Source organism: Callionymus lyra, chromosome 1 (genome assembly GCF_982586985.1).
Source record: "Callionymus lyra chromosome 1, fCalLyr1.hap1.1, whole genome shotgun sequence".
NCBI classification, from domain to species: domain Eukaryota; kingdom Metazoa; phylum Chordata; class Actinopteri; order Syngnathiformes; family Callionymidae; genus Callionymus; species Callionymus lyra.
Window position 1 is genome coordinate 28,885,161 of NC_141818.1, and position 24,562 is coordinate 28,909,722.

At 40.5% G+C, this 24,562-nt stretch overlaps 1 protein-coding gene across 1 annotated transcript; it reads right to left on the minus strand.

The window, feature by feature from the left end:
* Nucleotides 1–12,867: 12,867 nt before the first annotated feature.
* melk (maternal embryonic leucine zipper kinase) lies at nt 12,868–22,557 on the minus strand. Its single transcript, XM_087779489.1, has 18 exons — nt 22,442–22,557; nt 22,164–22,259; nt 22,009–22,094; nt 21,827–21,943; nt 21,606–21,749; nt 21,452–21,520; nt 21,204–21,296; nt 20,974–21,072; nt 20,821–20,889; nt 18,632–18,730; nt 18,478–18,564; nt 18,286–18,405; nt 16,461–16,625; nt 15,166–15,427; nt 14,014–14,110; nt 13,617–13,770; nt 13,446–13,549; nt 12,868–13,367 (listed from the first exon to the last, which is right to left on the minus strand). Exons 2-18 carry the CDS (start codon nt 22,240–22,242, stop codon nt 13,190–13,192), a joined length of 2,022 nt encoding a protein of 673 aa, XP_087635615.1. The 5' UTR covers nt 22,243–22,259; nt 22,442–22,557; the 3' UTR covers nt 12,868–13,189.
* Between the last annotated feature and the right edge of the window lie 2,005 nt (nt 22,558–24,562).

Below are 24,562 nucleotides of genomic sequence, written 5' to 3' on the forward strand. Positions count from 1 at the left end.
AGGCCAAGAAGTCATGCAAATTAACGTCAGTCAGCGTCGCTCTTCTTTGGCCCTTGAGAGCCCCGAGGAGGGAGGGAGGTGGTGAGGGGCCAACGTAGTATAATTGGACGTCAGCTGATTAACAAGGAGCAGCACATGGGAAAGAAGAAGTGAAGAAGAAGAAGAAGAGGTGCTGAAGGGCAAAGAAACCCTGCATGACCCCAAAGAAAAAAAGGTGACAGAGAGTGCTGAGGACTTTAAGAGAAGAAGAGAAGAAGTCGGAGGCTACACAGTGGAAAAGATCAACTCCCTAAAATCAAGTTTGCGATGTCATCGTAGTAATCTGAGATTCCACCTTTGAACTTCTAAGAGACTCTTAAAAGAAGAAAGTAAATCAACCCTTTCTTTCTTACGCTTCTCAAGATGTTACTAGAGAGGGAGCTTGATTTCTCCACCATAGCAGCAGTTGTTTTCTACCTTTAGGTTAGGTTAGGTAGAACTTTATTGATCCCAGGAGGTCTCCTTCGGGAAATTGTTTTTTTCCAATTAGCCACAGAAAATACAGCAATTTTTCATAAAAATAAAGTAAATCAATTATATAAATGCATCTCATTTTACAACCCATTTGTGAAACCTCATTATAAAAGCGTAAAAACCTTAAGTTGATTTGTCAGGAAAATATGTGAAATGCAAAGAACAGATGTCAGAGATCAGTATATGTTCAACGCCACAACTATTTTATTTCTGTTTCGGCTGCATTTTTATGCTCAAACCGAGCAATCATTCATTAATTCATTGAAAACCGCTTTATCGCGGGGTCGGGGTCGCTGGGAGACTGGAGCCTATCCCAGAATCAAAGAGCGAAAGGCAGGGGACACCCTGGACTGGATGCCAGTCTGTCTCAGGGCACACAAAGACAGACAACCATTCACTCATACCTACGGACAATTTCCCAAAGTTCTCAAATAACCTCTGTATGTTTTTGGACTGTAATACAATAATAGAAAATTAAAAACTTATGTGTTGATTCATGTGTGTCTTAAATTGGTCTTGGACCTCTATTGTACTCATCAGTATGTGTCTTTTCATTGAAATATTGACGTTAGAAAACATGCTTAAGCCCCGCCCACTGAAAAAACGTTGTTTATTTGGAGCTCAAATCTTGTAAACCATAACCAAACCCACTCTCCTGTGATTGGTAAAGCGTTGCGATTTGTCAGCCCTTGTGACCTCTCGTTCGGACGCAGAAGAACTTATAAAATATTCACTTCAAAACATCGTCAAAATGAGGGACTTTCTGCATCTTGGAGAAGGAAACATTTGCAACATGTCAGTGAGTCAGGAGATGCACTCAGAAAGTGGCACTTTAAACACAAGCAGTGATTGAACATGTTCCTGTGTGTAGTTAAGTAATGTGATAATACAGAACTCTGACCTGCTCTAGTAGAAGAACTCACATTTCTCCGATCCTTAAAACTCTTCACTGGCTTCCAGTTTCTTTCAGGATCAACTTTAAATTTCTGGTTCTTACTTTCAGATCTATTCATGGTCAGACTCCTCCCTACATCAGTGATCTGATCCAGCCTTCATGCCAACCAGAGAGCCAGCCCTCCTGATCAACCTGTCCAACCTGTTGACCTCCTGGACACATTCCCACCCCAACACACCACAGCATTTAAACAGGACGCTGGCCACCAAAGACTGAAAGAACATGCAGAGGAGTTTCCTGAAGATGTGAAATGATCGTAGACCATTGAATCCTGGTCAAGACTGAAGAGCTACCGCAAGGAAACTGTGGTGGCCTCTACCTACCCCAATATTGACACAGCAACTCTTGTCCTATTCTAGAAAAGTGTGCCCTGCTAGTAGAAGATATAACATGGAATATTGAGAACACACATTTCTGCAGGACCCCGTGTTTGATTTCAACACCTGAACATCTCAGTCACAGCTTCCAGTGCAGATGATGGCGCGTCAACCTATCAAGATGATATTGCCGAAGCAACATGAGATAAATCTTGTAGACCACCAGTAATTACCACACATTTAAAGAGCTAGATGGTGGTCAATGAAGCGAGAAGAGCGTCAAGTGAAAAAACTTTGGGTTCGACCTTTTCCAGAAACGATTCTTGGCGTGCTTTTTAGTTGCCCTTTTCAGCGGCGTCCATGTTCATGGATTTGCTCAACAAGCAAGAGAGTCTGGTGGAGCACCCAGGCTTGTTCATGTGCAGTGATTCACTCATTAACATCCCCTGAGGCACCGGATACAACCAGACGCTTTAGGTTCCATGTAAAGTTTTATCTCGGCGCCGCTGTCTGTCACTCAGCATCGCTCCCTCACACAGATACTCCATGTTACAAATGTCAGCGTGTGTGAGTGTGTGTGAGTGTGTGTGAGTGTGTGTGTGTGAGTGTGTGTGAGTGTGTGTGAGTGTGTGTGCCGGACCATCCACGGGCTCGGCGGCAGCTTGTTCAACTAATAGGCCGACTAATGTATCTCCTCCTCATTCCACTGCAGAAGTGACATATAAGAAGTGATGGTGGAGAAGGAGGAAAAGAGGAATAAAAAAAAAAAAGAGAGAGAAGAGGCAGTTGACAAGCGGCAGACCCTCTCGCCCTCCCGTCTGACTCTGTCTATCTCCCCCTCGCTCCCTCAGGGTTTGTCTCCGAGGATGGTGCTATGATGAATAGGCCTGTCTCGGCTAACCTAGCGGAGACCAATTAAAGAGGAGGAAGAAGAAGAAGAAATATAGAAAGTGAAAAACAATGAGGGGAAACTGAAGCCAGGGGAGGACGAGAGACAGGGAGGCAAACGAGAGATGGAAAGGAAGGGCAGATAGGTTAAAAGGGAGGTAGGGAGGATCGGGGCGTAAAGTGGGAAGTTTAAGACAATGCATGGTGGGAGTTCAGAGTGAAGTGTGTGTGTGGGTGTGCGGGCTGTCAGCGAGGAGGAGGAGGTGATGTGAGGGTCTGGCCTCTGAAGTCTTAACCTCGTCTTCTGCCGGAGAAGAGCTCTGACAGCGGAGATGCACAAACAGGACCCGTGCAGACCCGTCCTGTGGAACCCTCTGCGCTGATGTTCCACGCGCTCGTCCCTGGAACGTTACGAGTTCACCTCCTGCACACAGATGTGGCGCGACCCACGTTTGGTACGACAAGATAAGTGTATCGTACAGTCTTAATCCAGTAACAGAAGATTAAAATATGACCTGCCCAAGGTGTCGCTCTCCTGTCGCCCCCTCATGCATGGAAGTGTTTAGAAGATCTTGTAACACACAAACTTCAAACTTCACTCATTTTCCACTCACCCTCATGTCGACTAAGGGTTGGGTTTCTTTTCAGTGTTTAGGCAAAAATACATCCATCTTGTATTGAAGCCTCGACGAGAATAATTGATCGGAAGAAAAATTAAATAAGGTTGTATCTTATGATTGTTTGTGTCAGACATTTAAACAGTAGCAAGCGCTATAAACCCAAAGTACTCTGGGTAATATCACGAGCGCTTCCAGCTTTATAGCGCTGTTAACCTTTCAACGTCTGCAACTTACGAGCGTAGAATATATAATTTTTTTATTTATTCCGAAACAATTCTTCTCATCAAGGCTTCATACATTACATTAGCTGTATGGAGGCATATGGATGTTTTTAAGCTTGTCTGTTTATAATGTACATACATTCTTACCTATAACTCTAAAGAGGAACAGATTTCTCTGAAAGTAATTCCAACCCTTAGTTGACACGAGGGTGAGTAGAAAATGAGTGAAGTTTGAATTTAAGGTGAACTAACCCTTTAAGACACGCTTAGTTTTTAAAGGTCACCTAATGTGAAAACCCAACTCTCCTGATTTATTCACTTGTTGTAAATGTTGAAGTCGTCCTCTTGAAAATGCAGTAGGTCATTCATCATGACGTTGCTCTGTTTTGAAGTTATTACTTAATAAAGTTCTCTCCCATCTGAAAACTCACCAAATGAGATTACGGTAAATTATACATTCTGACATCACTCTAGTGGAGGTGTCTCCCCTAGAAGCCCTAAATCTGTTAAGTACCTACATGTTAATCGTGAAACAAAATAAATATTTATGTAAACATGGTGAGAGTTACTTCTGCTATGGTGTTTTTGTAATGTGTACATTAAGCAGCAAACCTTAATTTTTATTATTCGTTTTTAATGTACAAAACGGTAGTTTCAGGGGTGAGTTTGAAATTTACGGGAGTCACTGAATGTAACTCGTGTTTGTGTGACCAATCAGAGCAGAGTGGGCGTGGTTGCTTGGACGAGATTAATTAGTCTCAGCTGAAATGGAGCATTTAAAGTGGGCGGGGCTTAAGCATATTTTCTAATGTAAATATCTTTATTAAATGAGAGTTTTGTGCAAAAAGAAACATACTGATGAGTATATAGAGGTCCTAGAAAAATGTAAGACACACTTAAATCAGCACATCAGTGAAGGTGTCATGATTGGCAGAGTTAGTGCAAAAGTGTTTCCGGGGTTCAAGAAAATAGGGCGAGTTGTTATGGTTGATATAAAAAACAACAGAGTGTCTCATAAACTCGTCAGTCTGGTATGTTATTTTCCTCGGACCACGCTGCGTCAGTTACTTAGTTTTCAACTGAAAATGATTTCCCGCCTTTGAAAGCAAAAGAACGCAGCACTTTGATGTTCACTGACCCAATCAGGAAACAATACACAGTGGGCTGGAAAACAAAAATGGAGACCGCAGAAGATAAACCACGATAGGCAAGGGACCACTGTACACCTGTGTCAAAAGTAAAGAGTATCTTAATGGGAAATTGGCTCAAACAAGTGGGTCTTAAAAGAGTCTGCGTTCGAACATTTTTATGACATAAATATATTGCAATATGTTGTGATAGTGTTGGAACAAGGATATATTTGTATTATTGTCAGAGCACTCAATTCTGGCGTAGCAGAATTTGCAGACCACATGACTCTTGTCGAAGTCGTAAATTCTTTCAATTGTTCTGACGCCAAAATATGTCCCATCACCATCAATATTTTCTTGCACTCATAATCGTGATGTTTGCTGATGACATAGTGATTTGATACATATATTTGATACATAAAAACAATCAGCAGAAAGTTTTTCTTCCCAGGATGGTTCCAATAACTAGACCTGAGGCAGTGTCTGATCTTCATTTAGAAAACTGGAAGACAAGCGGTGTTATTTTGACCTTATAAGTATATATTTTATTGAGGATTGTTTTGATTGTTTAAGCGCTTTGTGACCCTGGTCTGGAAAAGTGCTCTATAAATATAAATTACTTACTTACTTACTTACGAACGAATTGAACGATTACAGATCGGGGGCACTGACTTCGCAGCTGATGAAGACACTGGAGCTGCTGGTCCTCAAACATCTCAGGCCACAAGTCCAGCACGCGCAAGACCCCCTGCAGTTTGCCTACCAGCCAGCAGTTGGTGTGGAAGATGCCATCCTTCACCTCCTGCATCGGACCTACTCCCACTTGGATAAAGGAAGCGGTTCAGTGAGGATCCTGTTCCTGGACTTTTCTAGTGCCTTCAACACTATCCAACCCACTCTGCTGCAGGACAAACTGACTAAGATGCATGTGGACCCTGGTCTGGTCTCCTGGATTACGGACTATCTTACTGATCGACCACAGTATGTCAGGCTGAAGGATATCAAGTCTGACACTGTGGTGTGCAGCACAGGAGCACCTCAGGGGACAGTACTGGCCCCTCTCCTCTTCACCATCTACACTTCAGACTTCTGCTACAACTCAGAGCTGAGTCTCGTCCAGAAGTATGCTGACGACACTGCCATTGTTGGATGCATCAGGGACAACAGCGAAGACGAGTATAGGAGTCTGATAAGTGACTTTGTGGACTGGAGTGAGAGGAACCACTTGCAGCTGAACACCTCAAAGACCAAAGAGCTGGTCTTGGACATCGGGAGGTCCAGGACAAAGCCACGTCCAGTGTCCATCAGAGGCGACGAGGTGGAGATAGTGGACAACTATAGGTACCTCGGTGTGTGGATGGACAGTAAACTGGACTGATCCTGCAATACACACCATGTATATAAGAAGGTTCAGAGTAGACTGTACTTTCTGAGGAGGCTTCGATTTAACATCTGCAAGAAGCTCCTCTGCATGTTCTACCAGTCTGTGGTGGCCAGTGTCATGTTCTATGCTGTGGTGTGTTGGGGTGGAAATGTGTCCAAGAGGAGTGTCAACAGGTTGGACAGGTTGATCAGGAGGGCTGGTTCTGTGGTTGGAATGAAGCTGGACTCACTGGTGACAGTTGCTGAGAGGAGATCATTGAACAAACTACTGTCCATCATGGATGATGACATCATGCTCTGAACACTGTCATCAGTGAGCAGAGAAGCAGAATGAGTGCACGAATGCTCCTACCCAGGTGCAAAACAAATAGACTCAGGGACTCATTCATCCCTCTGGCTATTAAATTGTACAATTCTGAGTTCGGGGGCAGGAGTGGAGTGAGGGTATCTGGATGTTCTGTTCCATGTTAGTCTTTGTATCCTTTGTCTTTGTTGTTTTTCTTTGACCTATGTTCTTTGTCTTTATCTTTATACTTAGATTGTGTCATCTTGTTCTTCCTCTTATGTTCTTTTCTTATTTTATTTTTTATGTATTCTTTTTTATTGTTTATGAAAAATTGCTGGCTACTGGAAAAAAACAATTTCCCGAAGGAGACCTCCTGAGGGATCAATAAAGTTTTACCTTACCTTACCTTACCTTACAAGCACTTGTATTTATGGTGCATATATGCCACAAAAATATCCCCAAAACAGATAAAATTAATTAATTTTTATTAATTAAGTCCATTATTTTAATGAATTACGTTTTCTTTTTGGTGTTAAATCTCCATGAATGGTTGTATTCTCTAACTGTAGACGCTGTAATCCAGCCATGAGCTGGACACGGTCATTCATTCATTTATTTTCTATGCTGCTTATCCCCTTGTAGGGTTTGCAGGGGGTGTTGGAGCCTATCCCAGTGTCTTCAGGCAAGAGGGGGGGGACACCCTGGACAGGACACCAGTCACAAGTTGGCTCCCTCCAACCTGGAAGCGAAACCCAGCGTAGTGATTTGTTCTACTAAACGCAGACTTAATAATCCTCCCGTACGCTGACGGATCTCTGGGTTGTTTAGCGCGTCTCTGTTTCTTCAAGTGCTTCGGGGTCAAACACGAGAACTCATTTTCTTTTCTTGAAACAAAGATTTCATGGAAAGCGCTTCAACGATCCACTCCTCGCGTCTGAGACAATTAGAAGAAGAAGAAGAAGAAGAGGAAGAAGCCTGTTTCCTCATTTATCACCAACAAGGCGGTGGCGTGGATTGAGGAGGGCAACAGTGGGAAAGAGAGAGGAAGGCTGACAGCACAATTAAGGTTTTTAATTCTCTGCTTGAGTGGGCCGGTCCAGTCTTTATGCTAATTAGGAAGCCACGGCCATGTAATAAATCTCTATGATCCAGCCTCATTTCCCCTCTGTCTCTCTGTCTCACACACAAACACATCCTTACGCTTCACCCACAGGCAGGAGTGTTAATAGTTTTTACTACGATTGTTTGTGAGCGGGCGACACACTCTCACTCCTTCTTGCCTCGACACAGATTCTTCCGCCTGCTCTTAATTCCCTTTATTAAGGTTGGTTTTTTTTTACACACAGTTTGGCAAAACTTTTGCTGCCGACTGTATAAACACAAACATTTAAAAGGCGCTGACACAACCAATGCAGAAAATTCGCCCTCATCCCTTTTCACCCCCTCGCTCTCATCGGCTCATCTCCTTTGACGGACACTTCTAATGACAATATTTGCAGATGGAGGGGAAACTGTTTGGCAATCCCCAGATAATTGGAGGCCCCCGAGCTAAAAGAGCGAGAGAAATATCAAAGAGACGGAGAAGTGGACATCGGCTCGCTGTATTTTCACCCTCATTTAGGCCACGAAGACGCCCGCTAATCAGGGTTTTGTTTCTGCTTTTCTGCAAGTTTTTCAAAAGCCAATTTAACCGTGGAGGCCCAAGTGTCTTTTTTCTGTTGCCGTCCGTCTTTGACGTCAAGTCACAGCTCAGCCTAACCCAGGTTGAAACAGGTGGGTGCAGATCAGGGAGTGTGATAGAGGCGCTAGAGAGGCAATGGTGTGGGAACAGAGGAGTGTCCCATGGTAGTGCAGTAATGATTATTTTTACAGGACATTTTCCAGACCATATAAAACAAAATTAAGTTGTCTTCACATGGAACAAGATAAAGCAGAAAACACCAAAATAATGGAAATATTTTACTTGCTAGTATCTTTGCTAGTTTTACAGTGCATGTTTTACCTGTTATAATCTTTTGCTAGTCGTATTGTTTGTGATAGCATTTTACCTCCTAGCATTTTTAGCTAATTTAACTCTATGTGTTGTACAGTATAAGTAAGCATGTTTCACCCGTTAGCATCTATTACTAGTTGAACTGTATAAGTGTTAGATTAAAAATTATTATACACTATACAGTACGTATACGCCATACTTAAATTAATGCTAAAAGATAATCAAAATATAAAGTATAAATGACTAGCTTCATCTAAGAGCTTAAACGTTTGAATACACAATCAACATTTCACTCAGACTGACACACTGTCTCAAGACAAGCTTGGAACAGAATTAGAGACATGACACCGGTTATTTAAACGTCTGTTTGTCTGCCTTTTCACACCTTGGGTCGTGGATCTAAAGAACGAAGCGGGACACATCCGTGAGGGGGGGACTAGGAGACAGAAACCCCCACCCAAGAACATTTGAATGATTAGAAAAGGAAACAAATTAGGAAGGAATCTCCACAGGGGATCGTGGCACAGGAAGCTTGAAGGAACCAATATGGCGATAGGGGGAGGACCTCTCTGCCCGGAAATTTGTCTTAAATATAGCAATGTTTCTACAGTTCGAGACCGTTTCTCCCGGGACTATTGATTTGTAAAGTCGCCGGCAAAAGGGCGCCCGATTGATCGTAAAGCTTGTATTTTGTTTGACTTGAAGCGGCGAATAAACGAGCCGTGACACTCTGCATTGACCTTTTCTCTCCACGAAGCGAAGTATTAAGACCCGGAAGTGACGGCGTGTTGGAGCGACCGGAAAGGACTCCAGTTTTGTCCGTTTTATAAGTTAGCATGTTTCACCTGTTAGCATCTCTCGCTACTTCAAGTTCAAGGAACGTTTTGAGGAATCCTCTCGTCTGTCAGGCTCAGACATCTTGTCGCGAGAATGTAAAAATCCGATGAAGAATTCTGAAAAGCTTCACTTCAGATGAATCTCCCATACTTTATCAGAAGGAAAATATTCACTCAAAATAAGTAAACAAATACAATGATTTGCACCAATATACTTAAATTCCTACTGCAGAGTGATTTGCCTTTTTAAACATTTCTAATATTAATATACATTAATTATAAGACTCCTAGCTTTTCATTTTTTTAAATCACAATTTAGTTACATATAAATCCAACGTACTTCCGGAGGTAACAGCCTCCACTACTCTGCTGGTCAGCTTTGGTAGCGCAGCCAAGATCCTCCAGCCCAGGCCCAGCAGGACTCTCAACTGAAGGATCAACGAGGAACAAACCTCCAACCTTCACCCCTGGAATCATCAACCGACCCCCCACCGTCCCATCTCTCTATTAACCCAACATTAAGCTTCACAGACCTGCTGAGACCTGGAGGAGAAGCCGGCAGGAGCCGTCGTTCCCTTCTGTTTAATTCTCGTGTTGTTGGATCACAGAGACGATGATCATTATCCAGTCGTAACCATCAAGCCCCCGTCGACTGTTCCACCATCAGTACCATCCTGCCGACCCGCTGATCCACTCTTTAAACACACCACTTGGTAACCACAGAGATGGTTCTACTGCATCTGCTGGTGAGTCCAGAACGTTGCCCTTGTTTGGGTTCACCACCATATCTCCCTCCTCGTTGATGAAGAGCCGATGTGTCACCTTTTCAAGCAGGTCCTCGATACTTACATTTTCCTACACCTTTATTTCCCTATATTTTTCTTATTTAATTACTATAAATATAAATTACTTACTTGCATATTTTTCTGGCAATTGTATTATTTATATACACTTTCGTTTCTATTTATTTCTAGAATTCTTATTTTCGATATTCTTTTTTTTACTTTTATTTCCCTTTTTCCTTATTTATTTGCACTAGTATTTCCATTTCAGTGTTAGTTTTCTTTTTTATTAACATTACTAATTAAGATATATTTTACATTTATCTACACCTTTTTTTCCTTTTTTTTTCAAAATCTTTTTTAATTGCATTTTATTTCAAATATCAATTTCTTATTTATTTGTTCGATTTTTCTATTAATTTACACTTTTATTCAAGTGTTGTTTAATCTTTTTTTTACACTTTTATTTTAATTTATTTATTTTACATTTGTATTTCTAATGTATATGTATATATACAGTGGTATGGGAAGTAATCAGACCCCTTTTTCGATTCTTCACTCTTTGTTTCATTGCAGCCATTCGCAGCCATGGTCATAAGTATTCAGAACATATGCTGTGACAATTATATTTAACTCACGTGTTTCTTCTGATCCTCCTTGAGATGGTTCTACATGTTCATTGGAGTTTATCTGTGTTTCATTAAACTGATTGGACTTTATTAGGAAAGGCACACACCTTCCAATAAATAAAATAAGAATCATGAGGTTGGTCCAGCCAAACTGAGCAGTCATGGGAGAAGAGCCTTGATGCGAGAGGTGAAGAAGAACCTACAGATCACTGTGGCTGAGCTCCAGAGATGCAGTGAGGAGATGGGAGAAAGTTCCCGAAAGTCCACTATCATTGCAGCTCCTCCACCAATCGTGGCCTCATGGCAGAGTGGCTCGACGGAAGCCTGAAAGTAAAGTATGAAAGCCTGCATAGAGTTTGCCAAAAAAACATGTGAAAGACTCCAAGACCATGAGAAATAAGATTCTCTGGTCTGATGGGACCAAGCTTGAACTCCTTGGCCTCAATTCTAAGAGGTACGTGTGGAGAAAACCAGGCCCTGCTCATCACCTGCTCAATACTATCCCAACAGTGAACATGGTGGTGGCAGCTTCATGGTATGAGGGTGTTTTCCAGCTGCAGGGACAGGACAAATGGTTGTAGTTGAAGCAAAGATGAATGCGGCCAAGTACAGAGATATCCTGGAAGAAAACCTTTTCGAGATTTATCAGGACCTCAGACTGGACTGAGGTTCACCTTCCAACAAGACAATGTGACCCTAAGCACACATCTGAAATAACGAAGTGTTGCATCATTCCCAAGAAGACTCGTGGGTGTACTCGCTCAAAAAGGTGCTTCTACTCAATACTGAGCAAAGGGTCTGAATACTTATGACCATGTGATATTTCAGTTTTCCTTTTTTAATAAATATGAAAATAATTCTACATTTCTGTTTTTTTTTCTGTCAAGATGGAGTGGTGTGTTTATTAATGAGAAAAAAATAAACTTTAGCTATTTTAGCGAATGGCTGCAATGAATCAGAGTGAAAAAATTCGAAAGGGGTCTGATTACTTTTGTACCAACTGTAAATTTATGTCACAGTGCAGATTGGAATCCAGTCCATCTTTACTAGTAGGATTCCAGATCCTAATACTGTATTGGGATCTGAATATTGGAATTACAATATGTCCTAGGACAAATGAGAAATCTACTGGTCTTCAATTATAATAGGAGAAATTTGGATTACATCAAAATGTTAAACCCTAACCCATATTCATATTAAGATCCCAGTTCAGTAGCAGGATTACAAAAAAAAAAATTGGAATGGAATTTTTTTTTTTTTTGATTAAGCGCTTTATAAATATAAATTACTTAATACTACATGTCTTTTGTGATTTTATATAGTAGACACACAAAAAAATACAATAAAACACACAATCCAAAAGAGTAAACAATTCAAATACCATCCATCCAAAATGTCCAAGCGGACATAGTTGAGCAACTCAAGGAATTTTCTATTTGATTATTTCAAATAAGGTTTTGATGAGATCAATCCAAATATTTGGATTTGTACACATTCCCAGAGATAATGAATAAGTGTTTGTTTTTCTTCGAGGCACTGAGCCATTTGTACTGTAGCAGTATTGTCATATTTATTGAACGCCTTTGACCTTTAGTAAAAATGGTTTATTTTTATCTTATCATTGACATAATTGTGAACTTTTTAACACTTTTATTTCTTTAGATTTTCTTTTTTATTTTGGTTTCTCTTATTTAATTTCACCAACATTCCTGTAACACAAAGCTATTCCACAGAATGAACACTCAATGAGTCACATTATCACTATTCATATTTATTCATGATCAATTATATTCAAAGAATCGGATCAGGTGGTTGGTTCTTAATGACTAACCATGATTAAACCAGGTTCTATACATAAAACCAAACAAACAGCTTCATCAAAACATGTTATAATATGGTCCCTGAGAGCACCCTAGTGCCCGTGGGCAACACGTTGGTAATTCCTGTTGAGTCCCTAATAATGGCCGATATTTTCCTTAATTCCTTCCATCACAGCCGGACTGCAGAACAAAGTTCCTCAACATGTTCTACTCTGACATGTAAAAAATGTTAATATTTCAGAGGTTAGCTTTGTTAAATCTGAAAATGTAAATGAAAGGCACTTCAAACTTGCATACCTCTGAGAGGCCACTTATTTAGACCAAATCCTGATGATGATTTTGAGTTGAAATGCTAACAGAGACCGACGGCTGACATTAAAGTCAATAAAGTCAGGATCACATCTATCACCATCTCCGCCATCTCAGTATGTTCACAGAAAAGCCTCTCGTCATATTTATTTACATTTATAGCCATTTATTTACAGTCAGTACAAACAGAAAAAGCAGACGTTGTACAAGTCAAGACAGGAAACACACAAAAGGCCGTTCATTAGTAGAGACTTGATCCAGGTGTTGCACCTACAGGGATCTTAAGAACACAGAGACATAAATATGATAAGGAGTAGCTTGAAGGTATCTTGTAAACATCATTATCTCTCTTACGCACCGCGGCGGACTGACAGAAATCCATTGCAGCGAATCATTTCAGAATTAAAACTTGTATTTTAGATAAGAAACAGGATCTGGTGTGTTGAAGAAGGGTCAGGAGTCACCATTAGTCTGTTTCAGGGTTCTGGGGGGTTCTGGAAAAAGTGCTCAGATGGAAGATGTGGTGAGGATGCGTTCCACCAGCTTCTTGTAGACCCAGGCGTCTCCCTTCACCCTCTGGCGTCGAACCCCCACCACCTCCGGCCTCTGCAGCATGCACACCTCCAGCTCGAACACCATCGTCACCTTCCCGAAGTCGTCCCAGGTTTGACACTTGAGGGTGAATCTAGAGGGGATTTTAGTAACAATACGTCAAATAAACACCTGTGAAATCACTTTCAAGCTTCATCAAATCACAGCTTACCCTTTCTGCTTGAAGTCCACATGCATTTCGGGCAGGGCGGACAGGATCTGATTCAGAACCTGGACCGGGTTGGTCTGATTCGTTAGTGTCACGTTGTACTGCGCCTGTAGGGGGGGACATACTTGAGCAAAAGGAGGCCTCTTGGATGTGAGAAAACCCAGCGCTCTTTACCTTGATCCTTCGAGGACCATCACGTAGAGCTCGCCTCTTGTTGGGGGTCAGCATGTTGATCATCTTGTCTAGACCTCTCTCCAAAGAACCAAACACCTTCCCGCCTCGCTTCTTCTTACCACTGTCCGTCCCGGCCATATCCAAAGATCGAGACCTGCACAGGAGGTTGTGGAGTCATTCTTAAATGGCAGTTTGAGGTTTCAATGGAACGCATTGAGAAGTTAGCCAGGTTTTCCATTAATTTGTCTCTTTATATATATATATATTATTGACTAAATGATGGCTCCTCCTCACATGAGCTCAATCAGAAAACCTCCTTCTAAAAATGACTGCATTGGTTCTTTTTGTCCAAAATAATCACAACAAAAAACATGCATTATTCATCATTTCCGCTCACCTTCTCTCTGGACTGAAGGCCAGAATGTCGATGTCACACGTCTCTTTGTTCTCTGCCATTTTCTTCTTACTGGGATCTTTAGACGCGCTGCCTCCGTCTGCAACAATTCACACGCTTTGCTCTTCATTCTGAAGATTTTCAATTTAAATAACAGTTTGCAAACCTTTCAAAAATAATTTCCACTTCCGAAATAGGATGATATACATGGGTGAAAAGTCCAATTGCGATATTTATTCTTTCATAAAGGCTCAAATGCATTTTTCTCTTGTTGAAAGTCTCTCCATTATTCTCAGCATCCATATCATCTGTACCTTATCTTATCTAAAACGATGACATCTTTATAGGTCACCATGTCAACAGTTATACATGTGGTTCGTCCAGTTTCTCCACCATTGCCTGGTGTTGAAAAGCAGCTTCTTGTCCCGACAGAGACTTAAGAACCAAATGAAGTTTCCGCGATAAAAGATAACGGTAGATTCCAGCACCTCTGCGCTGCAGTGTAAGCGGCGAAAGGCAGTTACATGCTGCACACGCGTGTGCAGAGTGTGACACGGAAACAAAAGGAGCAAGTGGCAGGAGAACACATGTCACCGCTGCACACATGGGATGGCGAGTAAAAAGGGAAAGACAACTACACCTGTCACAGGACCAACCTCTGGGATCAACGCGCCTCAGAGGCGTCTGTGTGTTTGCGTGTCAATGTGCATCTTACTGTGGGGGTGAACGCCACATCTTGTTGATGTCTCAGGCTTTATGGAACGGTAAAGACTTACTAGTGGGGTCATCTTTCTTTATCATTTCTCAACTAATCCCTCATAATTGAACGTCTACAGATACATCGTTTATATTAACGCCCAATCGGGGCCACGTGTGGGAAAACAATTAGCCTCTGATAACAACCTGCTAACTGACAACGGTGGACTCGTGGTAATATGAGTGGCTTTGGGATGAAAAACAGAGCTAATAAAAATGTTTATTAGCTGAAGACAATTTACTTGCAAATGTGGACCATGTGGATGTGGCACTTGTGATTGTGACAGCTTTGGAGAGGGGGGGGGGGGGCATAGCGAGGGGCAGTCCAATTAATCTAATAGAGTTTGCACTTGAAGCTCTCCGCCGGACAAAACAATTACAACAGATGATAATTCTCACCTTTCGGAGTAGCTGCTCTGGGTCTGTGGCCATTAACATTTTTATTGGGTGGAGTCAGCACATTCTTGTTGCTCCGCGGTTGCTTCCTGTTGGAAACCGGAGTCCGGGGAAGAGGCAGCGCAAAGATTTCCACGTCTTTCTCCGGCCTGGTGAGGTTCTCCTTGTCCTCAGAGGTTTTCTCTCGTCGCCGGGCGGGTGTATGCCTCCTCTCCGGTGTTGGACTGTGAACGTACCTCCTCGGCACCGACGGAGACAGGAACTTCTTTAAAGGCAAAATTCATCAGGTAGAGGTGAGTTACATTTTCGTCAAAGTGGTTTTCACAATAGTGAGTGTTTAAATCGTCAACTATTGTAAACTAGCAGCCACTAACATCTTTATCTCATCACAGCTCCACACAATTATCAGAACAGATACATCCTAGTTCTTGGTTTCAAGTTCACAGCAGATGATAGACGGAACAGAAAGTTTCATTAAAGCAAGAACAAAGTGCAAATAAAAATAACAAGTGCAAAGAGATAACAAAGTGCAAATATAAAGAGCATAGATAAAAGGAGAAAAACACAAAGATCTTAAAAGAATACAAAGGTTAACAGCTCCTGCGCCCAAATTCAGAATTATACAGTCTAATAGCACGCGGAATGAATGAGTCCCTGAGTCTACGATTAGATTTGATAGATTTTATTAATCCGTCTGGAGAGCTCCTTCGGGAAACGATGCCACCGAATATTTTGACACTTAAAAAAACCTAACTTTTGCGTATCACATTTTTAAGACTTTTCATCATTTGATTATTATATCAACATGAACATTAATCTACTTAAATGTTGAGAATTTGGTGGCACGTGTATTACAGGGAGATCAAGATATTCAATGATGAAAGACATCAAGACATGAGCAGACAGATCTGAGCTTCTCCATTTCCTGCAGTAGTTTTGTGCCTATACAGGTAACAATAAAATAATAATAATTTGAAATGTATTATCTAAAATAAGCTTGTGTTCATTGGAATTGCTTTACTTAAAAGCAACAGTTTCATTAAATCAAACGGGATGAAGATAATCAAGGATAGCCGACTAAAATGACGCTGAAATGTTCCGACTTTTAGTCTAATTTAATTGGACTTAACTAGAAACAATATGGACGTGACTAAAACAAATACAAATTTAAGTGCCATCTTGAGCTCACTAAAACTAAATTACAAAAAGAATGTTTAAATGATTAAAACAACATTTAATAAACTTCATCAGAATATTTATAAGGTCAGGTCCAAATAAATGTTTTCATTTCAACTTACCGTATCGTTATTCTTGTTGGCCTTCTCCATACGACCCCTCACTCCTTGTGGCGTATGGTGTGCGACAGAATCCCAGGGACAGTCGTCTATGTATTCATTATAGAAGTCTAGCGAGCCCACGATCACCGCCTCCTCGTCGTCGGTGTAGTGCAGAGCCTCCTGTGACTAGACAGAGAAGCAGAAACAATGTGGGTGTCATGGAAAAGAGAGTCACTGTCTGGACAGAACACCTGTGCTCGGGTCAAAGTTCCTAGGGGTCAATTTCAGGTCAAATGATCGCCTACCTGCAAAGGTCTGAGTGGTCGTCTAGCAGTTGCATGGTCATTGGTTTAATCTCCCTCTTCTTCAATCAAGAGACTTTCTCTTCATCAACCTTCTCCTATTTTCATCTTCCTTCGTCACACATTTCCTCTTCACATCCTTGGTTGTTGCTTTTCTTCATTTCCATCAATGTCTCCTGTCTATACCAGTGTTAAGTTGACCTGCCATCTGGTTCAAAAGGTGCAAACTCTCCCTCCTAAAGTTGTTCAAATGAAGCTTCTCAGACACGACTGTTGTTGGTTTGTCTGATATGATGAGATCCTAGTCTTCCCTCTACTCCATTCGTATTCTCCACTGTGATGTCATTTGAAAAAACGTTGTTTTTTTTTAAAATGGTAAATAATTGAGGAATGGCTTGTTCTGTCATATCACTATCTGACCTGTCAATCATGGACATTCTGACAATCATCTATAAAATGCATGTCAGTGCACGATCATAGTCAGGTACGTCAGTGGCAGTTTGTCTGCAGAAACCACCTCATATCACATTCATGGTCCTTCAATGATCACATATACATTTTCAGATTTGGCTTAGGTGATACAAATAACAGAGAAAAACACTTTTTTACTTATTTCCTCATATTTTTAAGATGTTGACTTAATATTTTATTAACCTCCTCTCACACTTTTATAATTTAATCCGTGATTGTCTTCATTTGAACTGCTGGTCTGTCATCATGTCATGAGAATGTTAAATACTGAGTTTTGCAAGTTGAGTTCATCTTCCCCTAAACCTGACCTGGGCAAAGTGAAGCCCGGGGGCCACATGTGGCCCTTAGACTGTATTTACGCGGACCTCGTAATGTCAAAGTATGATCATGTATAAATTGTTCTAATGCATTAACAAATGTAATTTGTATTGATTATTCATTTGAATTTTCACATAACAGTTCCCTCCTTTTTGTGTGTAATTTTTGGTGTATATATTAATCATTCAAAACATTTTTTTTAAGTTAATTGAAGAAATGTTTTTAAAAAAACTCATATATATACAAGAATAAAATTGCAACTTATTTAGCTTAATAAATGTCACGGCCTAATGACGCATGTCTTTTTTTTTTTAGGTATTTTTTCATCTTTCTTTTCGCTTGACGGCCCCTAACAACATTGACAGAATTGAATGTGGCCCTTGAAGAATTTTAATTGCCCAACCCTGCCCTAAACCTTTTAATATGATACACGAGAACATTTAGCTGCCTTTTATTTGGGTAAAACAAGAGAAATACAGCTCTGCAGGAATAATTAATGGAAATAAAAGTGCTTCAGTCATTAAGACTCAGTGAAAAACAGTCGCTGAGTAACAAATAAATTAGATAAAACTTCATGAGAACATAAACAAAGTGATTTGATGTTAAATGAGTAGCTAAACTTTTTTTTAGCTCCCTATGAGATCATTCACGATAGATCACTCTAAACTGATTGATTGGGTTGTTGGAACCCTTTTTTAGGGACTCCTTTCCTAACCAGTCAAAGTCGCATGGGATTGAGCGTCCTGCAGTCTGACCTGAAATCCAGGGGAGACGGCCACACTTTTGGGGGACGTGCAGTACAGACGGACAGGCTTGCCCCTCTGCTTCTTGGCCAGCAGCAGCAGGTAGGTGGCGCTGATGTGGTCGTAGCGCCACTGTTGACAAACACAGGCAGAGCTTCCGTTAGATGCTGAAAATACTCCACGGGGGTAAAACATGAAGCTCACCTCCTTCACCAGCGCAGTCATTCTCTCTCTGGATCGCTTCATGTTCACCGCCATCTCCGTTATGCAGTCCTCGTCGATGTGTCCGAGCTGCAGTTCAACACTTCAACAAATGAGTTCCTGGAGTTAGACAGTGGACGTGATTGAGTGAGCGTACCGGGTGCTTTGTGTGCCATTCCACAGGACTGTTGTAGTCCTTCACCACCCAGGGATGAGCCAGCATCTGAGGCACAGTCAGACGCTTCTTGGGGTCCACCTGCAGGACACATGGCAAAACTACACCTTAGTTTCAAACGCGTGTGTAAAGACCTTCACACTGTCCATTGACTTATTTACCAAAGTATTAACGTTCCCTTATAAAAGTGTGAACATGCGATTGATTTCATCTACGTTGGTTATGCTCTTCATCAGGTGTAAGTCTAAATAATATATTTGTAGATCACTAGTTAAAAGTTTGGCTCAGTACATAACCAGCAATGTAAGTAAGTAAGTAAGTAATTTTTATTTATATAGCGCTTTTTCCAGACCAGGGTCACAAAGCGCTTAAACAACATAACAATATTCAATAAAATATATACTTTAAAGAGCAAGATAAAACGGATAACACAACAGGAGTTCCAGAAAATCAAGGAATAGCCTCAATGTCCGTCTCTCTACCAAGTCAGACCATGTCATTAACCATGTCCTTACAGGCCTATGTGTGTGCTCTGTGCTCTACCTTATATGTTACTCTTTTTTTTCATTTACCTACCGTATGATAAATTAGAGTTTAATATCCTCTCTACTGTTTACAAAAGTTGAGAAATCCAAATTCAATAACTTCTCTTTGATTACATATTATCTACTTACATATATATCTACTCATATTTTCCTTGACTCTCTTAGACTCCTGTGTTTGTTTCAGTGTTATCTTGATCTTTTAAGTATATATATTTTATTGGGTAATGTTTTGATTGTTTAAGCGCTTTGTGACCCTGGTCTAGAAAAGCGCTCTACAAATATTACTTACTTACTTACTTACACTGTACATACTACCATCTCCCACCACAGTAACCTTCAATCCTGCTTTGTGAAGGCCATCTTATCCTGTAACCTTCTAGTTTAAATATTAGAATATAATGGTCCAATTTAGAATAAGCGGAGAAAAATTGATGGATGGATGCATCAAATGCATTTTTCAAATTCAGAAATACAAAAAACTAACCCCAAAAACTCTGAAGAGAGGAAGTCATGTATTATTTTCCATGGAATTATCTAATGTCTTTACAAAATCACCAAACTGCAGAATGACTGAAATTGGTCTATAACTACTGATTTCATGTTTATAACAGTCTAAAGTATAAAGGTGGTGATGTTTGCTTTTTTCATTTTGTAAGAAAATGTAGTGGTTTTAAAAAGTAATGACAGATAATATATGTACATCAAGAGCTCATATGTGCAGTCTGGGTTTAAAAAAAACATCCATGTCACTGTCGTCTTCTTTAAGAAACATTGAATTTAATGCTTTTTCCACCTCAGTGGGTTTTTTTTTACTACTGTTGTGCTAATAATGCTGGTCCAATGTGGACAAAATGTTCATTAAATTCCTCTTTAATTTTCTGTTTGTTGAAATACTTTTAACTTGCTTCATTATCTCTGAAATGTTATTCTTACACATTTATTTCTGCCATAATATTTTTTCTTTTTTTTTACAATATATTTTTAATGCATTTTGTCCGCCTCTTACAATCCATAGATAATTTTGTATTTTTTGTATACAACCTTTTACAGTCCTCTTTGAATGATGCTGTTCAAAAAGGTTTTTTTTCTTCTATGTGCACAAAACTCTCTTCTTGAAATGAACTTAAGTCTGGCCCACTGAAAACATTTCATATTTCTGGAGATTAAATTATGTTTACCCAACCACACCCACTGTTCTCTCTGTCATTGGTCAGAGAATTAAGGTTTGTCAATGCACATCATCAATCACAGAATTCTCCACCTCCAATGGACTCATCGTATAAACAAAGCGGGCGTAATTACAGATGGCTGGAAGAGGAATGTATTACTACGTCATAATGTGCTTCGCTTTTGTAACCTCTCGTTCGCTGAGATTGAAAACTTTAAACATGGTCATGATGAAAGACTTACTTCATGTTGGAGAGACTGCATCTTCCAGAGGAAGATTTTAACATTTAAAACATGTAAGCTAGTAAGGAAAGTTGGGTTTGGGAATGAGTTGTCCGTAAATGAAAAAAAAAAATTAATCAATCAACAAAGCATTATGACGTTTTAGATTTTTACCATCAAAATAATCTAGTCAATTATGGCAGCCAATTAGAAAGAAAAACATTTTCAGGGACGTACCTGCATCATCTGATTGAGAAGAAGGATGCTACCGGGAGAGAGCCAGTGAGGGTTGTCATATTTTCCAGACTGAGGATTTAAAAACAAAAGCAGAAAGTTGTGACCAATACCCTCACGAGAGACCAACATGTTAGAAGAAGAGTAGTCGCCTACCATTATTTTCTTGTATAGCAACATGCAGTTGTCATCGTCGAAGGGCAGATATCCACAGAGCAGGGCGAACAGCAGAACCCCCATGCTCCACACATCCGCCTTCATGGCAAAAGTCAGTTTTATTTTGTAACACAAAGTCACACACAGACGTACACAAATTGGATGTGAAAAACAAAGTAAACCTCTCAAAGAAATGGATGTGTTAAATGGTACCACAGAATAATTCTCACCTCTGTACCGATGTAGGATTTTCCCTGGATGAGCTCTGGGGCGGCATAAACGGGACTCCCACAGCAGGTCTTGAGCTCATAGCCTAGACCACCCTAAAAATCAAGTCATAAAGGCTCACATTTGAACTCTCAGGTCTGAGAACTTTGGGAGGGGCAGCAGTCGAAAAGATTCCAGGTCAGTCTCAGACTGGCACAGACCCACAAATCACTACTGCAGGGTAACACAGGAAGACAGTTATTTGACTCACCTGAGGTTTGGCACACAGGCCGAAGTCGATGAGTTTAAGATTGTGGTCTGCGTCAATCAGCAGATTTTCCTTTACAAAAAAAAGGATCCGTGTCATGATAAAAACATCAATAAGAGGAACTTGTTGAAAACAAACAATCACTTTATGTAATTACCGGTTTAAGATCCCTGTGTGTGTAACCCCGGCTGTGAACGTACGCCATCGCAGAAACAATCTGTCGGAAAAAGACTCTTGTCTCTTCCTCGGAGAGTCGGTCCTTGGCGATGATGTAATCGAACAGCTCTCCGCCTGGACAGTACTGGCACAGATTGGAAAATAGACAAAGTTCAAGCCTCTGCCTACCGGACATCGCACATCGAGGAGACGTGTGCTCACCTCCATGACCAGGAAGATGTGTGTGGAGGTCTCAATGACCTGGTAAAGACGACAAATGTGCTGGTGACTGAGGTTCATCATGGCATCGATCTCCAGCTTCACACGGTGCAAGTCCACCTGAAAAAAACAAGGGATATTGTCAACACTAAAGGAAAATATAACATGACTTTGTTCTGACTCACCCCGAGTTCTTTCTTAACCATGCTTTTGATGGCCACCTTTTCTCCGCTCAAGAGGTGTCGTCCCAATTTGACTTTTCCAAAGCCACCTTTTGAGAAGCAAAAAGAGAGATTTAGCAAATATAATCTACTAGTGAGAAGAAAGAGCCACACATCACCTGATCCGATGGTGTGGTACACTTCATAGTTCTTGAAGAGGTCGTCGGCTTCGTGTATCCCTGGTCTTTCCAGCGACATCGTTCCTTCACACTGGGCTTGAAAACCGAAAAAAAGTTTAAATTAAATAGTAATACACATCAAATATATAAATGTTTGCAGTAACGGACAACTAGCTGTTGGCTCGCTGACTAACAATATTACAGGTAAATGTGATATAAAAGTCGATTTTTCTCGCCAAAACAACATAAAAAAATTAAATGAATAAGTATAGATTTACCTAGAAGGTATTATGTAGAATGTAGAGGTGTATCCTCAGAGTTGAAGGTGAGTTTGTTGGCGGTGACAGCAGACGCTGCTGGTCGGTGCGCTCGTTGTTTTGTTCGAACAGTTTGAATTTCGCTGCACGCTGACTTCACTTCCTGCTTCCGCTGTGGCTCCGCCCCCTCGAGGCAGCTGGGAGCACTGCACCGTCGACGTCATAAAGGCATTTACGTGTGCGATCAAAGTGACGCACGAACAACAAAGCATCATTGAAGGGATTTTTAACACTTTGATGCTGACATTTCCATTAAAAAGGAAATAAGCACAAGACTTGGCGGGAAGAGGGATATTCAAACGAATAGAGAAATTGATAGTAATTCAAAGTAAGTAATTTATATTTATAGAGCGCTTTTCTAGACCAGGGTCACAAAGCGCTTAAACAATCAAATAATACTCATGAAATATGTACTTAAAAGTTAACCGAGAATAACACGAGAGTTCCAGAAAATCAAGGAGAAGCCTGCACAAATAAAAATGTCTCAAGTTGTTTATAAACTCTTCTCTTCTTGTTCATTTTATAGATCCAAAGTTAATCTCGAACCTCAGCAAAAAATGCCAAAATGACACAGAAGGAAGAGAATTCCATGAAATAATTTGTCATATTTGCCTCGAGAAGTAAAACCCAAGCTAATAACATGTAATAAATTGACGTGGACAGAGAAGAATTCATGTATTGTGACACAATAAGCACTTAAGAAAAACGATGGAGAACCAGACACCTTTCCCATTTATGAAGTACCATTTTGGTTAAATTAAGTAAGTTAGTAAGTAAGAAATTTTTATTTGTATAGCGCTTTTCCAGACCAGGGTCACAAAGCGCTTAAACAATCAAAACAATATTCAATTAAGTATATATTTAAAGATCAAGATAAAACTGATAACACAACAGGAGTTCCAGAAAATCAAGGAAAAGCCTGAACAAATAAAAACGTCTTAAGATGTTTCTTGAAGGAGTCAGTAGATCCATCAAGCGCAAAGAGAGAGGAAGATCGTTCCAAAGCTTAGGAGCAACAGTCTAGAAGGATTTCTCTCCTCTGGTCCTGAACCGTGTTCAGGAACCATAAGTAGATTCTGATCCACAGACCTCAGAGCCCGAGCTGGTGTGTAAGGCTGGATCAGATCAGTGATGTAAGGAGGAGCCTGACCATGAATAGCTCTGAAAGTAAGAACCAGAATTTTAAAGTTGATCCTGAAAGAAACTGGAAGCCAGTGAAGAGTTTTAAGGATCGGGGAAATGTGAGTTCTTCTACTTGAGCGGGTCAGAATTCTTGCTGCAGAGTTCTGAATCAACTGCAGGCGAGACAGATCCTTCTTGTTAAGACATGAAAATAAACTGTTACAATAGTCCAGACGAGAAGATACAATAATTAGTAATTCAAGTAAGTAAGTAATTTATATTTATAGAGTGCTTTTCTAGACCAGGGTCACAAAGCGCTTAAACAATCAAATAATACTCATTGAAATATGTACTTAAAAGTTAACCGAGAATAACACGAGAGTTCCAGAAAATCAAGGAGAAGCCTGCACAAATAAAAATGTCTTAAGATGTTTATAAACTCTTCTCTTCTTGTTCATTTTATAGATCCAAAGTTAATCTTAAACCTCAGCCAAAAATGCCAAAATGACACAGAAAGAAGAGAATTCCATGAAATAATTCGTCATATTTGCCTCGAGAAGTAAAACCCAAGCTAATAACATGTAATACATTGACGCGGACAGAGAATAATTCATGTATTGTGACACAATAAGCACTTCCATCAGTGATCTGATCCAGCGTTACACCCCAGCTCGGGCTCTGAGGTCTGTGGATCAGAATCTACTGATGGTTCCTGAACACGGTTCAGGACCAGAGGAGAGAAATCCTTCCAGACTGTTGCTCCTAAGTTTGTAACGATCTTCCTCTCCTGTTTGATTGATCTACTGACTCCTTCAAGAAACATCTTAAGACATTCTTATTTGTTCAGGCTTTTTCTTGATTTTCTGAGACTCCTGTTGTGTTATCAGTTTTATCTTGATCTTTAAAGTATATACTTTATTGAATATTGTTTTGATTGTTTAAGCGCTTTGTGACCCTGGT

Bases quoted from the DNA above. Each gene is read 5' to 3' on its own strand.
- melk (XM_087779489.1), bottom strand. From the start codon at position 22,242: ATGTCGCTGGAAAGACCAGGGATACACGAAGCCGACGACCTCTTCAAG. The intron at 22,095-22,163 runs GTGATGTGTGGC...GCTTCTCAAAAG, and splicing joins GTACCACACCATCGGATCAG to GTGGCTTTGGAAAAGTCAAA. The intron at 21,944-22,008 runs GTGAGTCAGAAC...TGTTTTTTTCAG, and splicing joins TGGTTAAGAAAGAACTCGGG to GTGGACTTGCACCGTGTGAA.